The following is a 26,479-nucleotide window of genomic DNA, read 5'->3' as shown; positions in this document are numbered from 1 at the left end:
CATCCTCCACCTGTCAGCGGGGGTCTACCACCAATTTCCTCCAGCACAGGACCTCCGGTTCCTATCAGAGTCCCCTCTCCTATACCACAACGTGCCACAAATGAAGTTGACAGCCTGGAGAGTAGTGTCAACAGCTTTTCCACCCGCGTAGCGAACGTTTTACTAAACTCCAGAAAACCCACTATGCAAAAATCGTACCAATACAAGTGGCAGAGATTCTGTTCCACCTTGGGTGACGATGCCCCTCGAGCCACTTCTGCAGGTCTCGAGAAAGGTTTTCAATTCCTTCTGTCTCTCGCTGACTCTGGACTTTCACACTCCTCGTTAAAGGTTTATTTGGCCGCACTTTCGGCCTACCATGTTCAAGTTGAGGGATGCACACTGTTCTCGCATCTGTTCTCTAAACGTTTTTTGAAGGAACTGTTGCACCTTTATCCTCCCCATCAAAACTCCTGTCGTCCCCTGGGACCTTCCCCTGGTCCTTTGCCAACTCACCAGGAAACCTTTTAAGCCACTCGCAAATTGCGACCTAAAATTCCTGTTGTGGAAAACTGCCTTCCTGGTTGCTGTCACTTCAGCAAGGTGAGTTGGAGAAATACTGGCCTTCAGACATGACACTCCTTTACTTGTCTTTTTTGCCAGACGGCGTCCGCCTCGTACCTGACATCTCGTTCCTGTCAACGGTAGTGTCAGAATTTCACCTACAGGCAGAGGTCTTCCTCCCGGATTTCTTCCCGGCTCCGACATCCTCAGAGGACAGACTGTTACACACATTGGATGCGAAACGTGCCCTTCTGTTTTACCTAAACAGAACCCGTCCAACGAGACGTGACTCCCAGCTGTTCGTCTCCTATGCACCAGCAAGACTGGGGACTCGCATCACGGCTCAGCGCCTCTCAAAGTGGATTGCGGGTCTCATCCGCCTCTGCTACCTAATTGCCAAACAGCCATTGCCTGGCCCTATCAGGGCCCATTCAACCCGAGCTGTTGCAGCTTCCACTGCCTTCCTCCAGGGAGTTCCCCTAATGGACATTTGCAGAGCCGCTACATGGGCTACGCCTAACACCTTCATGAGGCACTACGCCCTAGACGTCTGAAAGAACTCTAGTACCAACATAGGACGTCACATCTTATCTTCAGCTACGCAGTAAGGACCTGCCAGCACCCTCCTCCAGGTAGGCCTCTGCTCGCTAATCTCCCATGGGTGTGAAGCACAGAGACCACGTCGAAGATAAACAGGTTGCTTACCTGTAACTGGTGATCTTTGAGTGGTCATCTGTGCATTCACACCATCCGCCCTCCTTCCCCGCTGCTGTCAGCTTCTACATTTTACATAGGGGTTGATTCGCGGTGGGTCGAAGGAACTGGCGGGATGTCTGCGGCCACCCCTCTGGGCATGCGTGGTGGGGTTCCTGCGCATGTCCGAAGTCTGGGCGCGAAAATCTGTTAAGAGCTTGCTACAATGCCGATTGATCCAGCACATGCGCACTAGATCCCATGGGTGTGAATGCACAGATGACCACTCGAAGATCACCAGTTACAGGTAAGCAACCTGTTTTTCCCTTCCCCTCCCCACAGCAGACACCCAGTGAGGTAGGTAGGGCTGAGAGAGCTGTCCCAAGAACTGCTCCTGAGAGAACAGCTCTGAAAGAACTTGTAATTGACCCAAGGTCACACCAGCAGCTGCATGTGGAGGAGTGGGGAATCAAACCCGGTACCCACAGATTAGAGTCTGCGCCCCTGACCACTACACCAAACTGGCTCTCTCATCCTGCTCAACAAAGTCTGATGCCTTCCTCCGAGTGAAGCAGCTCTTCCGCCGGTGGAAGAACCATTCAGTTGGCAGAAGTCTCCTTAGACGAGAGGAAGACATTAAATTTTATTGAGGGGAGTGTGTGGATATCACACATATCACACGCTGGGGAAAGCGACAGGAGCAGGGGAGAGAAAGCGGCTTGCAATCCTGTAAGTTCACAGCAGAGCCGAGAGTTGAAGCCAGGAGCTCACGGCCCATTTGTCTTGCCATTGTGCTACTCTGCCCCGACTGTGTCATTACTTACACATTGAGGCAATCATGTTAGCGGTGGCTCTCTGGTGATCAGGGAACCACAAAGCAGCCAGTTTGGTTGGTGCAAACACAATGAGCGGCTGGGCCATGGCACAGAGGCACTGTCCTACGAGCAGGTAGACAATGTTGAGGGAACCTAGGCTCAAGGCGTTGATGACGCTGAGTTCTCGGACAATGCTTCCCACCATGTTCAGCCAGGCACAGAGTATCACCTGTGTGAGAGAAGACAATGTTAAAACTGTCCTTTTAAAGATCAGGGATAGCGACTTGAATGGGATGCAAAAGTTAATGAGACTTCCTGCATTTTCAAGTGTGTAATCCAACATTGGATAGAAGAAAACGAAGAAGAAGAAGAGGAGAATGGATTTATACTCTGCCCTTCACTACCCTAAGGAGTCTCAGAGCGTCTTACAATCTCCTTTCCCTTCCCCTTCCCACAACAGATACCCTGTGAGTTAGGTGGGGCTGAGAGATCTCTTTTGAGGACTGCTCCTGAGAGAACGGTTCTGAAAGAACTTGTGACCAGTGTTCCCTCTAAGCTGAGTTAGTGTGAGCTAGCTCACAGTTTTTTAGCCTCCAGCTCACAGATTTTTGTCTTAGCTCAGAAAGGATGGCTCCAGAGCAAACTAATTTATGCAGCAGCCAAATCGCTTGCTCACAACGTTAATGCCTGTAGCTCACAAAGTAGAATCTAGGCCTCAGGGCAGCTTATGTCGAAGGCAAATACAATATATAAGAAAATTAAAACAACATTAAAACAAGTTAAAAGAATCCATGAGGAAAACAATACTGCGTTCCAAGATGATGGTTAATTTTGGTGTCCGCCTGGAGGGGAAATAGGGAGAGTGCTCCCACTAAGCTGTGGAGTCTTGTGAGCAAAAATTCTAACTTTGTGAGCAACTGGCATTAAAGTTGCGAGCGAGTGATTTGGCTGCTGCATGAATTGGTTTGCCCTGGAGCCACCCTTCCTGAGCCGAGACAAAAAATGTGTGAGCCAGAGGCTAAAAAACTTTCAGCTGGCTCACACTAACTCAGCTTAGAGGGAACGCTGGAGGTGGGAGTGTGAGAGTGCCAGACGGTTGCCGTCCTCAACCAAATGCCTGGTGGGACATCTCTGCCTTGCAAGCCATACAAAAAAGTTAGTAAATCCTGTAGGGCACAGCTGTTCTCTGGCAGAGTTCCACCAGGCGGGGGCCAAGGCCTTTTCGGCTGGTATGTTGCCTTCACAGGGGAACCTGCATATTTTGCATGTCTGTACAAGCTATGGCAAATCCAGTGGTCAGTCTGTGTACGCCAAAGCCAGAGCGAGTTGGGTGTAGTGGTTAGGGGCGCGGACTATAATCTGGGAGAACTGGGTTTGATTCCCCACGCCTCCACGTGCAGCTGCTGGTGTGACCTTGGGTCAGTCACAAGCAATGCTCCCTCTAAGCTGTGGAGTCTTGTGAGCAAAAATTCTACTTTGTGAGCTACTGGCATTAAAGTTGTGAGTGAGCGATTTTGGCTGCTGCATAAATTAGTTTGCTCTGATTGTTTGATTGGTCCATCAACGTCGGTATTGTCTATACTGACTGGCAGCGGCTCTTCAGGAGTCTCGGACGGAGGTCTTTCCCACTGCCTGCTGACCGGTCCTTTAAACTGGAGATGCCTGCATGCCAAGCAGGTGCTCTACAGTGGATACAGCAGGTGAGCTACAGTGGATACTAAGGCCTGGGATACTAAACCCTAGACTCTGACGTTGATGGACCAATGGTCTGATTCAGTGTAGAGAAGCTTCACAAATTCATGAATTCCAGAATGTTTGGGACTGTGTGCCGAACAGCACGTACCAAGGAATCATCTAGCATGGGAGGACCAGATCATGTAATGAGCTGAATTAGATGGAAGGACAGACTCCTGCTTTCCAAAAGTTGTAGTAGCCCTGTGCATATCATGGGCACCAGCTTGATCACTATTCAAAACTGCTATGGGGAAATGTGCAAATACTATGGGTATTTTTCACAGAAGTCCTCTTAGTTGGTTTAATGCTGCCTCGTTCAGAGGTGCCACACCCTTTGTATGTTAGGGGTAACCCTATAAGGCAGCAATATTCAAACTCTGTACCTTTGGGGAGCACTCTCTTTGTTGAGTCTTCCACCAAGGAACCTTGCTGCACTGCAACGGATTCTTAAGTAGCGTTCTGCAATGTGTGCTCAGTTTATTCGAAGTACCGGCCAGGCATTTCTGTCGTTCTATCTGTCCGCACTTTTGCCTCACGCCTAAGGCTCTGCCATGGCTGCGTTTTGCAAGAATTATCAGTAAGTTGGGCCAGCTGTCTTTTTGGGAAACCTACTGGCCCTCCCTTGATTTCAAACTGAGGAACCCCTACATGTGGTTTCTCCCATCCAGCAATTTTATCCTCGTAACCACCTTGCAAGGTAGATCAGTCCAAGGCAGGGGTAGGCAACAATTTTGGCCCAAGTGCTGGGGGGGGGGAATACACTGCCTGTGAAGATCTTGGTGTGTGGGCAAACAAAATGGAAGAGGGAAAAGAGGAGGGTTGTACTTGGCCACACGACCAGCATTTCAGCAATTGGCCATGGACTCAGCTGGTGGCTGTGCAGGTCTAGGAAGCGATGATGGATATAGAATCATAGAATCAAAGAGTTGGGAGGGGCCATACAGGACATCGAGTCCAGCCCCCTGCTCAGTGCAGGAGCAGCCCAGAGCATCCCTGACAAGTGTTTGTCCAGCCGCTGCTTGAAGACTGCCAGTGAGGGGGAGCTCACCACCTCCCTAGGCAGCCGATTCCACTGTTGCACAACTCTTCCTGCAAAAAAGTTTTCCAGCCGCTACCTTCCCACCCTTAATTTAAACCCATTATCGTGAGTCCTATCCTCTACTGCCAACGGAACAGCTCCCTGCTCTCCTCTAAGTGACAGCCCTTCAAATACTTCAAGGGAGCCATCATGTCTCCACCTCGACCTCCTCTTCTCCAGACTAAACATTCCCAAGTCCCTCAGCCTTTCCTCACAGGGCTTGGTCTCCAGGCCCCCGATCATCCTCGTTGCTCTCCGTTGCACTGCTACATTCTGTCCACATCCTTTTTGAAGTAAGGCCTCCAGAACTGCACACAGAACTCCAGGTGCAGCCTGACCAATGCGTGTACAGCAGGACTCTGATAGCTTGCAATCTGGATGTTACGCCTCTGTTGAAACACCCCAAGATCACATTAGCCTTTTTTTGTCGCCACATCATAAGCTAGGCCTGTTGCCTTTCCCCACATTCCTGGCGCCAGCAGTGCTGCCAGTGCCTCAGCTGCTTGTCCAAGACCTGGCCCTGGGTGCCAAGCAAAACGGTCTGGGGTGCCGCTATCAGCACATGTATTGGGGGGTCACCTTCCCCAGGTCTAATGTGTAGTGAATGGACCAAGAGCAGCTTCCTGGTGTGATGCCAATATGAACTTGGGGCTCCATGGGCGCTAGCCCCGAACTCAATCTGCTATACCACCCGGAGTTCTTTGGCAAGGAGCCTCTAGATTCGGTGGGACACACTTGGGAAATGCAGGAGTCAGTCTATCAGTTCCAGTCTTTGTTTCAACTTACCACACACTTAAGTCCAAGGGTGTCCAGCATCCATATGGCTACCAGCCCAAACGGAACGGATATCACCAGGTAAACGAGAGAGAGCCAGTTGACCGTGTCCAGTGAAACGCGGAAGTGTTCGGCTGTCTTATCAGCCACCGGAGCAAATGACAACCAGAGCTGCAGAGGGGTTGGAAAAAGAGAGTGATTTTTTCCCCCCTTTTAGCATAATAAAATAACAATCCAGGTAGAACTTGCAGCTGGCAAATTTGAGACTCCCTTACTAATGACTGCTTTTAACCAAAGCTTGTAATTAGCTACTTGCCCTGTCTTCTATGCCATACAAGGCTCACTTCCGGGTGACTTCCAAGACCTTTAAGGAAGTCGGTGATTTATTTTGCTCAGCTACAATTGGCATGAGTAAGTAAGAGGGCTAGTAACCGCATTTGCGGGTCAGTCACTTTGGACAGCCTGAGCTAGATTGATCTTGTCAGATCTCAGACGCTAAGAAAAGTTATAGACTCCCAGCAAGAGAGGAAATAGTATCCAAGCTGATGGAACTAGCAGAAATGGATAAGCTAACTATTAGCCTCCAAGGGAAAGATGGAAGTGTGTTTAAGAAAAGATGGGGAAGAGTATATAAATGGATGCATGAAATATGGGAAAATTCAGATCTAAATTTATAAATGTATAAATGAATGAATCTATGTAAGCTTTGATAAGACTCAAGTTATTTGAAGGAAGAATGGTTGTAAATAATTTGGAAAATGATAAATAAATATTATATAAAAAAAAATCTCAGAAGCTAAGCAGGGTCGGTCCTGGTTAGTATTTGGATGGGAAACCACCAAAGAATAGCTGGGTCATTATGCAGAGGCAGGCAATGGTAAACCACCTCTGAATGTCTCCACTAGGGGTCGCCATACATTGGCTGCGACTTGACGGCACTTTCCACTTTTCCAACTTCTGTAACGGTCTACTGACAAGGGAAGAGTTTAGAATGGTCCGTTTATAAAATGCTTGCTTATGGAATACATGTCCCACCTTTCCGTTAGCTAGACAAATGAATTAGATTCATTCTATGCAAACCAACTTTGACAGATCCGGAACCCACCTTTAACCCCCTAGGAGGAATGTGTGTGAAAGACAGCCATATAAACACTGTGGTCTGTGATATCAAAATCATGCCCCAGGAAGAGGGGGAGAACCAGAATTATGACCCCACTGGTGTCAAGACCAGGACTGTGGGCAGCAGACGGAGGCAGCTGGGGACCAGAAATGCAAGCCAAGCACCACAAGCTGGGCCACATGAAGAACGAGCCAAGGATCAGAGCTATAGAGGAATCTTCACCAGTGCCTTTGCCTCGGCATCCTGCTGCTTCTTCCAGCGCAGATGCAAAGTGTGGCGCTCCATCCAAGAACCAGCCCCCCATCCCCCCCCGCAACAAAGAGGAAGATCTACAGGGGCTCATGACCCACCAGTGTGTCCCAACCCACAGGCTGCAACGGAACAGTAAGGAATGGGTCCTCCCTCTGCTTTGGGAAGTGGATTTAGCCCAGTTGCTACCAACCAAATTGGCAAGCGGAGGTGGTTCCAGGTTCTTTCTGTGTGCTCTGGCAGTTTGAAGTTTGTGCCAGCGGCAGGGATTGCAAATTGGAGGTGGTCTATAACCTGCCCCTTTGTTTCCCACCGGCTTGGGGTGCAACCTGACAGCAGGTTGCTGCAATGCAGCCAGAGCTGCTTCTCAAAATCTTCTAGAGGGCGCAATACGAAACATGTTCAGAACCTTCCACAGCTCTGATCCTTGGCTTGTTCTTGCATTTCTAGTCCCCATCCTTTGGCACAGTGTCAAAAAAAAAATATTTTTACCAGAACGGAAGCTGACTCAAAGCACTAATTAGGAACAGACTACAAATCCAGGAAAACATTTTAACACACCTAGCTGGCACACGTTCCCCTTAGAATTCTGATCCTGGGCCACGAACACATGCTCAGATTGGCACATAAGACATTAAGAAAGATCTCTAGCAGCAAAGACTAGTTTAAAGTAAATATTGTTCTCTAGGAAGTATTCTGGCTCCAGTCACCAAGAGGGATATCGAAGTCTGAATATTTCCTGATAATCCTGAGCTATAAAAGTTCATGCAGGTGTGGCCCAAGATACCCTGGTTACCAGAAGACTTTGAAAGCAGGACTCTGGTAAATCTCTCCCTCAGAAACCATGGACAAAATGTATCCCCAAGCAGTCAGAAGTATTTTCTGATCACACAGAGAGCTGATAGGCAAGCAGACTACCAAGCCCTGAAAAGTCTGGAAAGGGAATATTTTTATATATATATATTTATTGAGTATATGATTCATATTTCATAAAAATGATTCATATCCTTATACATTATACTCCTTTTCATGCACAAGGGGAAAAAAGCAAAAATGAGGTTACAATCCAAACTATATAATTAACAAATTAAACTTAATCCCAGTCCTGTTTGTAACTTCTTTTCCTATTCCCTTATCCTTCCCACATATGAAAGGGAATATTTTTAAATGTAAATGGCCCAGACATGGATGGAAAGATAAAAGAAAACTGTGCAAAAAGACACTAAGGAAAAATATGGAACAATTTACTAATGAGTAACACAAGCAGAGGTCATTTCAGGGGGGAACGCGGGGGAACGCAATTCCCCCGGGTGAGGTGCAGGGGACGGGGAACATGACGAAGCCCCACCCCCTGCTTCCGGCCGCCCCGCTTCTGGCCCTCATTCAGCCAGGAGGAGGCAGGAGAAGAGGGAGGGTAAGTTGCTTCCTCCCCGCCTCTCCCCACCCCTGCCTGCCTGGGGCCAGGGAGGGCCTTCGCGGGGCTTCCTTGCACTCCCGCCGGCCTTGCAGGTCCACCGCCGGGCCCCTGATGTCAGGGGATGTGGCATATGCTAATGAGTTATGCTAATGAGTTCCCCCAGCTCTTTTTCTACGAAATGACCCCTGAACACAAGTATAACTGATAATAATACAACTAGGAATACCACTAAAGTAGTATTTACAAAAAATTCAAATGGGAAATCCTAACTTTTTTTTTCAGAAGTCCAACAGGTAAGTTATCAACAATCCAACAGGTAAGTCTAAAATTTCTCAATAATACAACAGATGCAGTGTTTACAAGAATCCCACAGGTGAAACCAATATTTATACAGGTAAGTTTTCAACAGTCCAACTGGTAAGTAGACAATATATCCAACAGGTAAGTCTACATTGGATGATGAAGACTCCGGATTTCATAACTTCATTTCGAATAGTCTTCCTCAGTAGAGGCTGATTAAAGGTAAAGGTTCCCTTGCTCGAAAGCCAGTCGAATCCGACTCTAGGGTTGCGGTGCTCATCTCCGTTTCAAAGCCGAAGAGCCAGTGCTGTCCGAAGACGTTTCCGTGGTCATGTGGCCGGCATGACTAAACACCCAGGCGCACGGAACGCCGTTACCTTCCCACCGAAGCGGTACCTATTTATCTACTTGCAATTTCTTGCTTTCGAACTGCTAGGTTGGCAGGAGCTGGAACTAGAGACGGGAGCTCACTCCGTCATGCGGCACACTCGGGTCTCAATCTGCTGAACTACCGACCTTCCACAGCCTGCAGTTCAGCGTCTTAACCACTTGAGCCACCGCAGCTCCTAGAGGCTGATTAGGGAACTCTTAAAGGACTCATCAGTGTTTCCAAGGTAAACAACAGCAGCAGAACAGCTTTCCAGTTTATCAGGAGAAATATATTAACAGGGCAGCCAGTCAATATTCAATGAGGAAAAACCTTCAAAGTCTTATGTTGCTGGTATGCCTCAGTCTTTTTGCACAGCGTCTTTTTGCATAGTTTTCTTTGATCTTTTCACGTTTACTGTGTAATCACTGATTGCTTACTGTATCTAGACAACGATGGCCCAGGCTAGCCCGATCTCTTCAGATCTCGGAAGCTAAGCAGGGTCTGTGCTGGTCAGTATTTGGATGGGAGACCACCGAGGAAGTCCAGGGTCACGATGCAGAGGCCGGCCATGGCAAACCACCTTTGTGCCTGAAAGCCCTACGAGGGGGCGCCATATGTTAGCTGCCACTTGACAAGCACTTTCCACCCCCACAATGGTCAAACACTGAAAATCACTGTGTAAATTAGCAGAGCCGGTTTTATAGTCCCTGGGTGAATGTGTAATTGCCCCCCCCTCCCACTTGAGTCCCTGTTGGGAAGAAAGACAAGGTACAAACGAGGTAAAAGGTAAAGCTTCCCTTGCTTGAAAGCCAGTCGAATCTGACTCTAGCGTTGCGGTGCTCATCTCCGTTTCCAAGTCAAAGAGCCAGCGCTGTCCGAAGACGTTTCCGTGGTCATGTGGCCGGCATGACTAAACACCAAGGCACACAGAATGCTGTTACCTTCCCACCGAAGTGGTACCTATTTATCTACTTGCCATTTCTTGCTTTTGAACTGCTAGGTTGGCAGGAGCTGGAACTAGAGACGGGAGCTCACTTCGTCATGCGGCACCCGGGTCTCGAACTGCTGAACTATCAACCTTCCACAGCCTGCAGTTCAGCGTCTTAACTACTTGAGCCACCGCAGCTCCTCACAAACGAGGTAAATATCTCAAAAGAGCCTTGAGAAAATGGTTAGAAAAAATTATAGTGACTCGATCAAGATTACATAGTGAGCCTAGATTAAGGCTGAGCGAATAAGGGCAAGTGCTGTAGGTAAACCAGTGCAAAGGCTGGTAATTACTAGACAGTGTTTTGCTAAGACACGGAGAAGAATGTGATTGCTTGGTGTTTTGTTCCCACTCAAAATCTAAAAACTGGATCTCGTGGGCCACACTAGTTCATTAAAAAGAATTGAACAAAAGCAACAGAAAATGTCCAATTTATTAGGACAGAAAGTCACAGCTAGATTTCAAATTTTGTTTTAAAAATTAATTCCCTCAAGGTTTTGATCACCGATCTGCAATTTAAAATTACCTCAGAATGTATAATGTATACATGTATAAATAAATGTAACCTCAGGTTTTGGTAATCCTAAAAAGCACAGGGTGTCAGAAGATGAGTCTTTCTTTGTGTACAAATCTTGGAGCTTAACCCAAGTATCACTGAAGCATCTCAGCTCTGTATCGGCTTTTTCACTGTCAAAGGTATAGCCAGAGGTACCTGAGTTCCTGGTCTTTACCAGCACAGACTGAACATGCCAAGCCACAGCGCTGAATGACAGCCCCTGGGAGCAGCAGAAGTGTTCTGCGACTGGAAGGGCAGGTCCCAGATTGGAGTGACAGCCCCAGGGAGTAGACGTGTTCTGGGACAGGAATGGCAGCCCCTGGGAATAGCAGAAGTGCACCGGGACTGGAATGGCAGCCCGAGTGGAAAGACAAGTCCTGGGAGTAGCAGAAGTGTTCTGGGACAGGAATGACTGGTCCAAGGGTGGAGTGGAATGACGGCCCTTGTGATTGAAATCAGTGCTCTGCGCCTGTAATTTATTTATTTGTATCTGTTGCCTTTATATCCTGCCCTATCCGCAAGCGAGCCCAGAGCGGGTAACGTCAGAGTCACAAACATTAAAATCATTGTCAGAGCAAACACGTAGAACACTGAATTCAAAACAAATTTAAATTAAAATGAAGTTAACGAAAGATGGCAACATATATATATATTTACATAATAGCCCCAACAGCTGGATAGATGATAAGCAGGAGTCACTACACATGAACGATACTGAGACTCCATGTGGGCAGATATAATAGGGTTGCTTTCTGCAGGGAGGCCAGATAGTTGGACGCCTGCCGCCTCAACCAAAGGCCTGGCGGAACAGCTCCGTTTTACAGGCCCCATGGAACTGTAATAGGTCCCGCAGGACCCTGATCTCAGGCAAGAGCACGTTCCACCAGGTGGGGGCCAGGACAGAAAAGGCCCTGGTTGAGGCTAAACAAGTGTTGTTTGGGCCAGGGATAACCAGTATGTGTTGATCAGCAGAGTGCAAGGCTCTTGGGGGGGGTACATGGGGAGAGGTGGTCCCTCAGATATGTCGGTCCTAGGCCACTTAGGGCTTTAAACTCGAATGATAAAAGGGTTGGAACACTTTCCCTATGAGGAAAGGTTAAGGCGCTTGGGGCTCTTTAGCTTGGAGAAAAGACGACTGAGGGGTGACATGATTGAGGTTTATAAGATTATGCATAGGAAAGAGCAGGTAGAGAAAGAGGTACTTTTCTCCCTTTCTCACAATACAAGAACTCGTGGGCACTCCATGAAATTGCTGAGCGGTCGGGTTAGAACAGATAAAAGGAAATATTTCTTCACCCAAAGAGTGATTCACACATGGAATTCACTGCCACAGGAGGTGGTGGCGGCTACAAGCATGGACGGCTTCAAAAGGGAATTAGATAGACATATGGAGCAGAGGTCCATCAGTGGCTATTAGCCACAAGGTATAGATAGGGGGGCTCTGGGGCAAGTGATGCTCTGTCTTCTTGGTGCTTGGGGGTGGCAACAGTGGGAGGGCTTCTAGTGTCCTGGCCCCACTGCTGGACCTCCTGATGGCATCTGGTATTTTTGGCCACTGTGTGACACAGAATGTTGGACTAGATGGGCCTTTGGCCTGATCCAACATTGTTGTTCTTATGTTATCCCCTGTAATCACAAAGCTTAAAACTGAACGAAATACCTTATACTGATTTCCATCACAGGGGCCATCGTTCTGCTCTGGGACCTGTCCTTCCAGCTCCAGAACACTCATGCTACTGGGGGGGGGGGCTCATTCCACTCTGGGGGCTGTCATTCCCACTCTCATTGGTCAGTGACTGACCACCTAAGCCTACCTATGACACTGGCCCTGTAACTGCTGTCAGCATTCCAGCACATCGCAAGGGTCAAAGGCTGGTCAGCGACTAAGTATTGCATTAGTTGTGTTCAGACACTGCAACCAATTGAAATAACATTTGCTGCTGTGCCCACACACTCCCCTTGCCTCTCCCTCTGTGCACAGGAGGACTTGATTTGAACCTTCCCCAGCTTGATCAGGTTCCAGTGCAGTGTCATGACTGAAAGCAGGGCCCCCCTCAATAAACTCAAATTTGTTTATTCCCCACTGACTGGGATTAAACCAAGGTTTAGAATCCTGGAGGTTCAAACCAGGGCATGAAGATGCTGGTCTGTTGATTAAGATAACTGTGTAACTAGGCCAGGTGCTGTCTATTCAGAGATGCAAAGATTCAGGTCTTTCCCCACCCTGACATCTGGGACTGTTTAAGTACAACCAATAAGAATGGAACCCAACGAGTCCTTCAACACGTGAAGGATCTATTCTATCACTGACCTGTGGCTCCTCCCTCTCACGTGGTTCTTTTATTCACAGAGCTCCATTCTAAATGAAGGAAGCAAAGGAGAGGCAGTGTGGTGTAATGGGTGGCATGCTGGACCCGGATGTCAGAGACCTGAGTTTGGATCCCCATTTGGTCACAGATGCTCGGTGGGTGACCCTGAGCAAATTACACATTTGCAGCCTAACCTACTTCATAGTGCGGCGATGAGGATAAAATGGAGGAGGGGAAGACGATGTCGTAAATTGCTTTACAAAAAAGCAACAAGAGTCCAGTAGCACCTTTGAGACTAACAAAATTTGTGGCAGGATATGAGATTTTGTGAATCATTGTTCACTTCTTCAGATACATCTGTCCTATAGGAAAGTGGAGTGATTTCAGGCAAATAACAATAGCAGGTGTGATTGGATTAGGTGTGATATACAGAGAGGTAGTAGGCATGCAGAAATCAGCACTGGTAACAAGACAGGAAACCTAGGTCTCGATTCAGTCCAGGTTGCTTTGTGTCCCCATTGGGAAGAAAAATGGGTATATATTTTGAGAACCATTAGACTGAAGTCCTTGACCCCATATGGCCAGGGTGGGTAAAAAATGGCATCCATGTGCTGTAACTCAACTGTCAAAGGGGTCCAGAAAGCAGCAACCTTCTGTCTGCCATTCTGTCTGTCTGTTCTTTTATTCAAGGTCTATTTTCATACTCCCTTCTACAGAAACCCCTCTGTGTCAACTTGTCACGAATAGACACCAAAATTGAAATTGCCAAAGGAAATGAAATTAATAGAGCCTTAAGTGTCGCAGAGAGCTTCTCCCACAAGCTGACAAGGACTGTCAAGCTAATTACGCTCGGAATACAATAATCCCAGAGCAAAGTACAACAGCACCTCAGAAGCAGGCAAGTCTTTCACAGAAGTGGGGAAGCAATGACACTGAATGCAAGCCATCAGCCGGCACGGCAGCTCCCAAAACAAAGCGGCAGTGAAGGAATTAAGTCGTCTTTGAGATGGAATGCAACACAAACAATGGCATATGCATCAGAGTCCCTTCCAATGTACAGTCCTCTACAGAACTCACCTGTTTGAGCGGTGTGAAGGGATTTCTTTGGATTCCAGTGTTATCCGTGAGCTTAGACTGAAGTCAGTTGGCGCAGCATTTCTATCGCATTTTATAAGAAATTTACTCCCTCCCCTTCAAATTGTTTTTGTAGGTTCATCTCCTGTGTGCTGCTTATATTCTTTTTAACTTCTCGATACGTGGAATCTTTCAGAAGTTCTTGGGATGAGAAACATTGTCATTGGTGCTCCGGTTAAGAGGAATATTTTCAGTATTTTACCTCAAGGAAAATAATTGTCCTCTGGCAAGGGGATTTTCAAAAATTCATATATTTACTTCATTTATACCAAACCTTTCTCTCCAGTGGGGACCCAAAGCAGTTTATATCCTTCCCCTCTCATTTTATCCTGACAACAACCCTGTGAGGTAGGTCAGGCTGAGAGCATGACTGGCCCAAGGTCACCCAGCAAGCTTCCATGGCAGAAGGGTGCTCTGAACCCAGCGCTCCCAGGCCCCAGTCCAAAATGGCACGACACCAACGCTGGCTCTCATACTTCTTCCACAGTTTTTCTAGGATGCTGATAATACCGTTTGGCTTTTAACATGGAACATCTTGCCTTCTAATCACTGCAGATTTATCGCTCCTTCTTTCACTCGCTTCAGCAGACCTTGCTAGTGTATAAAGACTGGGAATCCTGGATAGTTCACACATGACAACAGCCCCCACCAGTTAGACTTCAAACTGTGAAGGACTCTACAGCCTTGAAGAGAAAGCACCTGTCAGAAACTGGGACCAAGTGACAGAAGTGGAGGGCTGCTGTCTTCACAGGGCAGGCCTGTGGGATTTTCGGAGGCATCTGGGCTGGCTGCTGGAGCAAAGAGAACGATGGACCCTTGGTTCTCAGAATTCAAAAGCGGGAGGACGACATTGGTCAGAAACGCAGTCTCTCTTTCCCGGTCCATTACAAGTAGAGAATACATCACCAGGTCTATCTGAGAACATCCCCAGGGGCTTCTGAGGTACCTGCAGACTGAAAACAGAATGGATGCTTTCCACTCGTCCTCATCCAAGATGCTGGGGGGGGGGGGGAGAATTTGTTGAAGGTATGTGGTATATACCTGTTGTTAAAGAGTTTTGTGGAAGACTCAAAATAAACTCACCAAATACGGTTAAGTCAAATGGTGTTTATATAACTATTAACTGGTGAATGATTAAACAATAACTTTGTATATAATAACAGATTAACATAGAGCGAGCTAACAACAGTTGTGCTCAGAGACAGACCAACTGACAGAGAGTAACTGAATAACTGTCACTCTTAGAATCTCTGTGTATGACCAAGACAGTCGCGACAGCCAATCAGAGTTCAGGCTGCCTCACACAGATGAGACTGACAGAGCCTCTCAGTACACGCCCACATCTATCAAGCTTGAATCCTCAAGTAGTTTGCAGCCGCAATCTAACTTTATACATGTAAACATTATCTCTGCACCTGTGCCTCTATATTCATATTCTGTCAGAATTCTCCCTTCCTGTGACCTTGGGCAAAGGACCCCAGAGAAGAGGTGGCAATAAAGAAGGTTGTTTGGCATGTCACACTGGAAATTTCCTGATCCACAAACAATATTGGGCTGTTAGCCTTGTAACCTAGCACTGCCAGTAATGTAAACAATGATGGTTCACGCATTAATAATCTTCACTAGATAACCACATTACCACGGCGTGACATGCACATATATACATGAGGGCTGGTTTGCACCACAGATGACGAACATGCCTCCATGTGTTCCAGTGCCTGTGTGCTAGTAGTTGCTACTGGTTCCCACAAGTGCTACAAGGACTTGCAGAGCGAGCCAGCCTTCCCACACCTGCCGTTTACCATCTCACTTGCCAGCAATGTACGGCTCCTTCTGAGCATCTAAGGGAAAAATGCCATTGCTGCCTTGTCCCTGCCTGCCAGGAAAAACACAGGTAAAAGCAACACTGATTCTGAGGGCTGGAAAGAGGTGCTCTCGGGGTTGCCAACCTCCAGCTGGTGGCCAGAGATCTTCTGCTATTGAAACGGATTGCCAGGTGACAGAGATCAGTTCACCTGGAGAAAAAGGCCACTGTGGAAGCTGAATGCTATGGCATTATTATTGAAGTTCCCTCTCCAAACTCCACCCTCTTCAGCCTCCATCCCCCAAATCTCCAGGTATTCCCTAACCTGGAGCTGACAAGCCTAGGAAAGTGCCTGTAGCAGCTATCTGTTCTGACAGCTGCTGCAGGCACTCGGCACCTTCTAAACAAAAACTATTGAACTGTGCTTTTTTTTATTGGATGTGGTCAACATTTTCAGCTGACCTCATTAAAGGGATGCACAACCACAGGTGACCTACCCACCACTCCATACTGACTGTGATGTTCCTGTGGAGAAACAACCTAAGAGCCTGTGCAAAGTTTATATAGCATCTGTACATAATGTTCTGTATGGAAAGGGGTAAAGTTTTAGGAAGATGATCTTGATAAAGCTATGTGGCCAAAATGAGGGTGATTTTACTTGCAGAACTGATTTTCAGGGTCATACGAGGAGGCCAGGGTCTGCAAAGCAGTGGAGATGTTTCACAGTTACCATAAGAATGGTTCTTTGGGAGGGTTTTACTATATTTAGAGGACAATCTCTATATTTATAGGGAATCTAAAGCGGTTATAAATGATTGGTTAGTGGACAGTCTATCGAGTCAGTAGTCTATTTAATTACTTAAATTATCTATAGTCCGCCTTTCTCACTTGGTCTCAAGGTGAATTGCACAGAGTGAGTCAATCAAAAGGATGGGAAATTCAATAAACAGTACAATAAGACTAGGGCTGTAGAACCAACCAGAAGTCTGAAAACATGAGTGAAGCAAAGCGCAAGTATTAACATGACACATTAAATGATGTAAAAGTTACAAAGTAGGATCCTAGTTTCAGCAAGCTATGCACAGGAGTCGAGAGTAGAGACCACAGTCCCTCTTCAAGAAGAGATTGTGTCCTCTGTATCTAAAGGTGTGCTTGCATAGGAAAGCTTAGACCTTGAATTAAACTTTGTTGGTCTTAGAGGTGCCACTGGACTTAAACTTTAACCTGGAATTGCTTCTCTAGCATGGGAACATAATTGTTGTTCTCTGTGTTGCAATGAACACACACACACAACAAGCAAGAGAGAGATTAATTAGCTATTTAATTGCCAAACTGAGCAGTTCGGCTATATATAAGGAGGGCAAGAGAGGATAAGGATAACAAATAGAATGTTTTGGATAATGAATAGAATTTGTTGGGTGATAGGGATCAGTTTAATAACTGGGTACGGTAGAGAGAAGGAAAACAGCACACTGTTTTTGACCTGAATGAAACATGACTAGTTGTTTGGCAAAGATTTCTAGAATCTGCTTCTAAAAATGTTTTTTTTTTAAATGAAAATATACCTTTGATAACAACCAACCAAATGATACCTAGCACTGTGCAAGCGTTCAAACTCAACAGAGCTCTTCATTAGGCTTGATGTTACAATTTAAAAAAACTGTTTATCTGTAACACCCAGCCTGAGAAGAGTGCTGCTGAATGTGAAAACTTGCAGAGTTAGGTGTCACTGGTTGGTCCTAATCAAAGTTGTTACATGGATAGTGTTGTGACGTCTTGGTGTTTCCTTCTCTGGGACTGACACAGCTGCTAACCATTTCGTCCAAAAAGAAATATGCCTATCTTGGGCAACTGGAATGATTCCTTGGTTTCTTTTTATACTTCCAAAATGGCAATGGGCTTTGTTAATGCTATGTTTTGTTGTTGGTATTTGTTCTCTGTGTGTAAATTTTAAAAAATATTATTTAAAAAAATGGCAATGGGTGTTTTTCCCCCACCCCATGAACTCTGACCTCTGGTGCTCCAGTAACTGTCAAATGCAGGCAGAAATATTGACTTAGCTCCAGACTGGGACACCCACGAACCACAACTAAAGAATGAGGCATCCGCGCACATACCAGTATCTGCTGAATGGGAATGACATGCATGTGTGCATATCTTGCAGTGTTCCTGAAACCACTGATCATGCATTGCTCGGCTTGTCCCCGTTTTTTATAAAGCTCACCCTACTTTTTGCACCTCTTCGATATACAAGATGTGGCTCTAAGATTCATTCCTTCTTAATAATATTAATCTGCATGTTCTCTTCCTGTTTGTAAAAACAATCATCTGGCTGTGCTCTTTTGAAGACCTTGTGGATGAATGAGTCACAATGGTGGGCTGACGGAAGAGAGCAATGCCCGAATAGAATGGAACATTCTATTCCATAGACCCATTGTTTGGCTTTCTCCAGGCCCAACAGATCTTCAGAGGCAATGGCCTGCTGGGAACTTCCACAGTAAGCTGAACATCCAGCTTGCCCCAGTCCCTGGGTATCTAAGAGTCGGCAACATTCTCCTCACTCCTGCTGGTCAGTAGAGACAGGAAGGCTACCCTTGGGAGTGTAAGAACTCAGCTCAAGTTGGTTTGTCCATCCCTACCTCCTCAATGTCTAGGGAGCTTTATGAAGGGGTGGGAGACAAAGCAAAAAGACAGTAAAAGTTATCTGTACCCCAACAGGCATCTAATTTACACCAGAGAAGCAAAAATCAAAAACAGACTTATGACACCTTAAAGATCAACAAATATGTTCTGGCATAAATTTCTGGGGGGCCTAGTCCACTGCTGCACACCGGCCTGTTGTAATGTCCCCCTCAGAAGTATGCCATGCTCCCTTTCTACATTCCCAGCTTTCATTTAAAAAAAAATGCTTTAGCCCTTTTCATTGTAGAGATATAAGAGGAAATGTGGTAGCATTTTTGTCCCAGTTGCAAGGTTAAGAATTGGGGGGGGGGACAGCTGCAAGACAGCTGGAGCCAAGATCATTAACCCGTTCCAGACCAAAGTAATTTTTGTCTGCTACGTTCATCCCCTTTCCTTTTGCTTCTTTCTTGTTGGATTCTCTCTTCTTCAATATCCATAGTGGCAAGTCAGAAAGTTTGCCAGACAGCTGCTGTGACGCATGACACAGCAGCCATAAAGGCAGAACCAAGAAGACGTCATTGTGCGTCACTTTTATCATGTTGAGCATTTATGGCTTGCCAAGATAACGTGACCCACTTCCAATCGCCAGGTACTGGGAATGAATCACCCCAGCAAGATGAACAACATAAAGAAACACCTGGACGGAATAAATATTTTCTGGAGGGCACTCACCACTCCCAAGCCCTTCTAAGCTCTGCCGTGTCAATGCCAGAAGAGAGGCTGGATTGATTGGTTTGTACAGAGCCTTGCAGCGCCTTGAAGTCGACTTAATGCCTTTGGGGGGGGGGGGGGAGAAAGTGATTAGCACCAGATCAGGGCTCAGTAGGGATTTGAACTGGATACACCTGCTGCTCGGATCTGGTTTGGAGTGTGTATATTTCACAGCTTCCCTGACTTGGGGGCTTCATTTTGTATACCCCTCCCTTTTCTGCTCCCTCTTGGGGTTTAGGGCTATTCATTCGCTGACGATGCAGCTTCTGACTTCTGCCAATCAACTTAACTGCCAGTCTTCCCCTTCCTCATACCTTGAGAGCAGAAGAAAAGTTTCCATCGTGCATAGTTTTATGCTCTTCCATCAAATCCCGCTTCGAGCAGCCTCAATTGCCGCACGGCAGGCTTTTTTTGCCTTCTGTCAAGGGGAAAATGCTCCCTTCGAACATCACCTGACCCCCTTGGCCAACGTACTTCTCCTTTACTACTGGAAATTACTCACTTTTTAAAAGGCTGATTGAGCGCCTCTATCTGCTGATTTCATTTCTTTCCCCCTTTTCTCCCTGCCTGCGCCCCACCCAGGCTGTGAAAAGTACATTGCTTTTTTAAAAAAATGCCACACACACATGTAAACAGCCTCAGATTTTCTGTTAATGTGCTTGGCTATTAACCGCGCTCTACACATAAATCAGAACTAAAGAATAAGCTGTTTCTTTTCTTTTAAATCTGTGCTTCTTTTAAAAAAAGCAAATAGGGTTAATTTGCAAACAGAAGGGGGGGCTCGTCTTTGAACTGTGTCCCCTATATTGGGACACAATCAGGAAGAAGCACTCTGCACCTGTTCAGAGGACCCTGATGCATGCCCACTGAAGCTAGATCCCAAGAGCTGAGCCTGGTCTCAGACTGAAGCTACAACTCAGTGGCTACCTGGGAGTGAATCTGGTTGAACTGACTGGCCTGTTACTTTAAAATTTTCATTTTTATCCTACCCTTCCTCTCGAGCTCAGGTTCGGCCTACGTGGGTCTCCCTTTATTTTATCCCCACAACAACCTTGTGAGGTGCGTAGGGCTGAAAGTGACAGAATGGACCATGGTTGCCCAGTGAGCTTTGTGGCGCAGTGTAGGATTTGAACCTGACACCCCCTGCATCAGACACTCTATGGCACCATCTCCTCTGTTTTATCTTCACAACAGATTAGTCTGAGACAAAAAGGGATGGATTAAGATCACTCAGTGAGCTTTATGGCACAGTGCAGGGCTTGAACCTGACACCCCTTAGAATCACAGACTTGGAAGGGACCTCCAGGGTCATCTAGTCCAACCCTCTGCACAAAGCAGGACATTCACAAATACTTCTCCCTCACACCCCCAGTGACCCCCTGCTCCATGCCCAGAAGATGGCAACCCCACAACCCTCCAGGATCCCTGGCCAAACTGGCCTGGAGAAAATTGCTTCTTGACCCCAAAGTGGAGACTAGCAGTTCCCTGGCGGTGTAAGAAAGGGTCAGGAGAACTAAGTACTGATGCAACCTTTCCTTGCCCTCCCTTCTCTTGATCTGCCTAAGTTCTTGTATTGGAGTTGGACACTCGCACTACTGCACCATCACCTCCGTTTTATCTTCACAACAACCCTGTGGGGTAGATTAGGCTGAGGGGGGGGGATGGATCAAGGTCACGCAGTGAACTTTATGGCACGGTGGGGGATCTGAATCTGAGACTCTGGGCTCCTCTGCCCACTACGCCGCACTGGCTCGGCAAAGGGCTGCGCTGCCCATTCAGGTGCTTCGGATGGTGCCCTGAGGCTGCAGCCTACGAGTAAGTCCACCAGAAGGCCTGTTGTCCTTTCGGGCGTCTCGCGGCTTCCTTCTTCAAGAGGCCGCCGGACTTCTGCTTTCTTTTCCTTCCCAGCAACTCGCACGGCGCGGGACCAAAAGGGAAAGAAATCGGTTTCCGCGCGCGATCCTATGCAGAGTGACTCCCGCGCAAGCCCGTGGGCTTCAAGGGGTCGAGGGCTATCCCGGAGGCGGAATGGAAGGGGGCAGCAGCAGAAGCGACAACCGGCCGGCCGCGCCACCCTGGCGAGGTCAGGGAGGCTGGGAGGGAAACCATCCCCCGCGCGTCCTCACCTACCGTGGCATTGGAGCAATTGAGCAGGCAGACGACGCCCAGCACCAGCCAGCGCCTCTTGTAGACCTGGAAGCCGCCGGGCGGGCTCGGGTCGCCCTTCTCCTCGGCCTGGCTGGCGGCGACCTCCACGTCCATCTTCCTCTCCCTGCGAGGTAGGCTCGCCGTCTCGACTTCTTTCTTCGGGGGGGGGGGGGAGCCGCCTGCTGCCCACGTGGCTCCGCCGCCTTCACCGCATCCTCCCTCCCAGTCAGATGTGGCTCTCTCCCGGGATCATCCAGGCCTTCCAACCAGACCCATTGCCAAATCGCCAGGCGGCGCCCTGAAAAGCCGGTTCAGCCGCAAGACGCCCGCCGGTCCCGCCGCCCCGTCCGCGGGCGCTTTAGCAACAAGACCGGCAGACCGCCCTGGCGAGGCAACCCGCCAGTTCCTGGTTGCCAGACACTCCCCGGACAGCTGCCTCGGCCGGGGCCGCGGGGTCCTAGCGCCGGTCCTTTCCCCGGCCTGCCCCTCCCAAAATCAAAAAAGCAAGAGTTAAACGCCTAACGAAGAGTGTTCCCCGATGAGAGTTGACTGAGGCACAACTAAATAAAAATAATAAAAATAATTAGTTGTTGTAGATTGGCCGTGCTCTTGGCCTTCGACAACATATCCTAAGATTATCCCAAACTGTAAGTTCGAGCTCTTTTTAGTGGCGGCGAGCTGGATTTATTTGGGGACTGAGAGAGCTCTGGAAGAGCTGTGACTGACCCAAGGTCACCCAGGTGGCGCCATGTGGAGGAGGGCCAGGCCCGTAGCCAGGATTTTGCTGCTTGTGGGGCAAAAAAATTTCTACTGGAGTTTGTGGGGCCATAATGAAGGGGGGTGGAATGTGTCCCTCTCCCTACCCTTCTGCGAGATTTAAAGGGCCCTTCAGCGATCTACGGGGAGCATGTGGCCCGCTGATCGGCTTGGAGGGCCCTTTAAATCTTGCAGGAGGGGAGGGACAGTGCATGCACCCCACCCCCACTTCTTCTCAAAAACATTTAAAGGATACCTTTAAATGCTTTTGGGAAGTAGCGAGGGCCTTTAAGGAAGGGGGCTGGCCCTTTAAGGGAGGGGGCAGAGCCCCCAGTCGCCCCACCATAGCTACGGGCCAGAGGAGGGCAGAACTGAACCCAGGTTTCCAAACTAGGGTCCGCTGTTCTTAACCACTACACCACGCTGGCTCCCTGAGGCAGAACTCATTCCATCAGATAAACTGAAGTATTCCTCTATTACAAGGACGGCTTGTGATAGGGACAGATCTGCATCGTGAATTCAGGCCCCCAGGGCACTGGATAAAGCCAGCCTCCTACTCAGGAGACCTGATTCTGGAATACGTTTTGTTAGTCTTTCAGATATCCCTGGACTTCAGTTTTAGTTTGTTGCTCCAGACGAACCAGGCCACACCTGGAATGATCACTACTTGGCCAGATCTTCAGCCTGCCAAGGAGTCTGGACCTTCCCTGACCTGGATAGCCCAGGCGGATGGCTCTCAGATCTCAGAAGCTAAGCAGGTTTGACAGTAGCAACTTCTTGGATGGGAGACCTCTAAGGAGCCAGGCAAGAATAGCTAAACCACCTCTGAACGTCTCTAAATCGGCTGTGACTTGAGGGCACTTTCCACCACCAGTCTGGACCAGCCTCAGAACAAAGCAAACAAAAGGGGGGGGGAGAGAGGAAGGACTCACTCTTTTGGGGTGAGGCTTGGTGAGTAGACTGCTCTATCCTGCCTTCAGCGCCCTCCTCTGCCCTTTCCTGTAGCCAGCTCAAGGCGGAAGCTGGTGGGCAAAAGATCAGGGGCAGAAGTCAGTCAACAAGAGGGCAGGGATGCTGCTCAGCAACAGGAAGCAGTTCTTCGCTTCATCCTGCGTAATAAAACTGTGACTTCATCTGTGAACATGAAGCCACATTCACATGAAGCCACAGCTCAGTGGTCGTGGGTCTGCTGTGCGTGCACGTCCCGGGTTCAGTCCCTGGCATCCACAGGGGAAAAGATCAGGAAGCCGGTGATGTGAAAGACCTGTGCCAGGCACCCTGGAGCCACTGTTACTTAGAGTAGACAGTCCTGACCTTGATAAACCAATGGTCTGACTTGGTATGAGACAGTTTCTTGTGTTCCCTGGTGCGGGGATGCAACACCTACCGGGGGAGGCCTCTGAGCCCTGTTCGTTGCCCCTCCGGGGCAGCTGGTTGGACACTGTGGGAGTCAGGGAGCTGGGCTAGATGGACCCCTGGTCTGATGCAGCGAGGCACCTCCTGTGTCATTCTGACTCGTAACAGCTTCAGCAACCAGCCTCTGTTGCTTTCTGTTAGGAGGGAATGCCACTCCGGCAGGCACTGAGAGACTACAGCCTCGAAGCCCAAAACAAAAATGAAGTGCCTCCCCATAGTGACCAATCTGCTTTTATGTAAGCCGCCTTGAGCCGGCTCTGGCCGCGAGGGCGGGGTAAAAATCTGAAAAATAAATAAATAATGAAGATCTTGTGGGAGGAAGAGAAGGACACTGACAGGGTCACAGAAAACTCCATATCTCCACATGTGTCGGTTTTATGCAGACTTTAAGTGGGGGATCTGCCAGGGCTTGTAGGGGGAGTCTCACGATTCCTTTCTCTCTCTCTGCCTCCCTGCCAGTGCCTGCAGCCTCATCCCTTTCCTTCTCTCTCACCCACCCAACCCGCCTCCTTGCCTTGTCCTGTTTTCCCCCGTGGCCGCTTCTGTGCCCACTCGCCCACTGTTTTCTGTCCTCCCCCCATCTTCAGTTGTCCCTTTTAATCTTTTCTGCTCTTTCCTCCCTCTAGTTTTACCTTCCCTCTCTCCTGTCTTTGGCGGATCCCATCTGTCTTATTCCCTTGTTCATACAGTGACACAAATCCCCACCACTGTTGCTCGCTGGTTGTCCGGCAACCCCCAAAATGGCCACCAAGACCTCACAATGTCGTCTCATGTGATCTCAGTGGTCTGCTTTTCTTAAAGATGTAGATGTCACTTCCTGTGAGTTTGGGATTTTTCTAATCACCATGGTGTTTTTTTTAAATAATATTTTCTCCCACTACCTGCCCTTTGCCCCATGGTGAGTTTTTTTAAAATCCACATGTCAAGACAGAGACCATCTTGAGGGAATCTTCTAGTCTGCTGCAGCTGAAGCTGAATTAACTCCACTGTTCTACACAGTTCCTTGGTTTATTGCAGGTGCCAGCCTCCCCCACACTAGTAGACATTTGGAAAGGTGGACAATCCCGGCCTGTTAATCAGGTTCACTTGGATCTGGTATGGGAGGGCGGATTCGCTCTCACCTGGAAGACTCCATGGACAGTGTCCAGTGATTGGTTGAGGAGGACAGGAGTTTTGGCCTGCAGTATTCTATGAAAGTAATTAGTGAGAAGAAGGGCTATCCTTCGCCTTACCCTTTCCGTGCTGCCAAGAAGACACCTGTATGATGCTCAAGGGCTCTTCACTTCCAGAACTATCTGTGTTGTATTAGGACCCCAGGACCCTGCAGGGAAGGGCGGTCTAAAAGTCTAAATAAATAAATAATAAAAGGTAGCTAGTTAGCCTTCTCGGTTTATTTATGCATTTCTTTTATTTCTTTAATATGTATCCCGCCCTTCCCACAAGCATAATGTCAAAGTGATAAAACATAAAAAACAAATTATTACAGGAATTACTTAAGAACAATTAAGATTACAATTAAAAGATGGCGACATGTATTTGCTTGATGGCCCAAGGCCAGCTCCAGGTTTTTTTGCACACTAGGTGAGGCCACCTTCTGGCGCACCCCCCCAGTGCACCCGTGCGATTGCAAAGCGCCCCCGCTAGTGGCCATGGGACCCCCCCCCGCGCACGCGTCTTTGCATGCCCGGTGGCGGCAATTGCAGTTCCTTGCAGAGTGTTGCAAACTCCCAGCCTCCGCCTTGCTTTGCCGGTAGGGGGTCCTTCCCAGACTCTTTTCTGCTCCAGAGAGTGTGGCTCACCAGGGTCCCTGGCCCCCACTCCAAGGCAGGCTGCAAACTTCGACCACCACCCCAAATAAAAATCCAACCTGCTGCACTATTCCGGGCATGCTGCTTCACCTTTGGAGCCAGTCCCATTGACGTCAGTGGGGCTCACTCCTTCCGAGTAAACAGGCACCGAGGAGCGCTTCTTGCAGCAGCGGTGGCAGGAGGAAGCTTAAAAGTTCCGTGACGCTTGGTTTGCTAATCAGGGAAAGGGGGGCCAAGGAGGCAAAGGGCGGATGAAAGGGGGTGCGCGCTGGTGGCCCCCAATTGCTGGCTGGAGGAGGGCAGGATCGTGGCCGTGCTTTGGCCCCGGAGAGGTTTGGGCTGACTTACCCCGCGGTGCGGTGCAGAATGGCTTGCAGGGCGATCCAGGAAGGGTTAGAGCCGGCCTCTGCCACAGGGTAATGCCCGGGGGGAGAGCATCTCTCTGTTTAGGTGAAGGTGGGGCAGCAGGCCAGGGGGCACTCCCTCTTAAGGGGCCACTCTAGGCCACTGGCTAAAAATTGTCTATGACGGGCCGGCCCTGAGCCCAGCAGCTGGATAAATGGTAAACTGGAGTCGCCACAAACTAGTGACACCTACACTCACGTTGGCAGATGTAGTTGGGTGGCTTTTCTGCAAGGGAGGCCATAATTGGACGTCATAATTAGCCATAGTTGGATGTTTTATCCGTGCATTGACTGCCACTGAACTATATGCTTTGTTTTTAAACATTTTTCTTTAGTTTTTTCAATAAAGCTCTATTTTGCTTGTGTGTGTGTGTGTGTGTGTGTGTGTGTGACTCAAAGAGTTTCTGGGACCAAACCCAGGGGCAGCTTGGTTAATTTGGGGAGCCCCGGCAGCTCAGCCTTAATGCCACACTCCATGGCCCAGTTTAGAATTAAATATACCAAGGGGGGGGTATAGTTAATGAGGGGGCAAGATCCTATATGCACACACGGCACTTTGAAGCCTTCACAGTAACGAGGACAAAAACACACATGGTGACGACATTGGCAGCTGTTGGTTTGTTGGATGAACAGTTATGCGCATGCACAAACTGAGGGGGAAAAACACACA

At 48.3% G+C, this 26,479-nt stretch overlaps 1 protein-coding gene across 1 annotated transcript; it reads right to left on the bottom strand.

The window, feature by feature from the left end:
- Positions 1-1,868: 1,868 nt before the first annotated feature.
- Positions 1,869-21,720, bottom strand: LOC107111779 (major facilitator superfamily domain-containing protein 7-b-like). The gene is made up of 3 exons (XM_015412809.1): positions 21,408-21,720; positions 5,650-5,808; positions 1,869-2,280 (listed from the first exon to the last, which is right to left on the bottom strand). Exons 1-3 carry the CDS (start codon positions 21,537-21,539, stop codon positions 2,053-2,055), a joined length of 519 nt encoding a protein of 172 aa, XP_015268295.1. The 5' UTR covers positions 21,540-21,720; the 3' UTR covers positions 1,869-2,052.
- Positions 21,721-26,479: the final 4,759 nt, after the last annotated feature.

Source organism: Gekko japonicus, unplaced genomic scaffold (genome assembly GCF_001447785.1).
Source record: "Gekko japonicus isolate JY-2015 unplaced genomic scaffold, Gekko_japonicus_V1.1 scaffold989, whole genome shotgun sequence".
NCBI lineage: Eukaryota > Metazoa > Chordata > Lepidosauria > Squamata > Gekkonidae > Gekko > Gekko japonicus.
This window is presented reverse-complemented; position numbering and strand designations above follow the sequence as displayed.

Excerpts from the sequence above, each read along its gene's own strand:
- LOC107111779 (XM_015412809.1), bottom strand. The coding sequence starts at position 21,539 with ATGGACGTGGAGGTCGCCGCCAGCCAGGCCGAGGAGAAGGGCGACCCG. Across the intron at positions 5,809-21,407 it reads TCAATTGCTCCAATGCCACG|CTCTGGTTGTCATTTGCTCC; the intron begins GTAGGTGAGGAC and ends ACCCCTCTGCAG. Across the intron at positions 2,281-5,649 it reads CCCTTGGACTTAAGTGTGTG|GTGATACTCTGTGCCTGGCT; the intron begins GTAAGTTGAAAC and ends TCTCTCACACAG.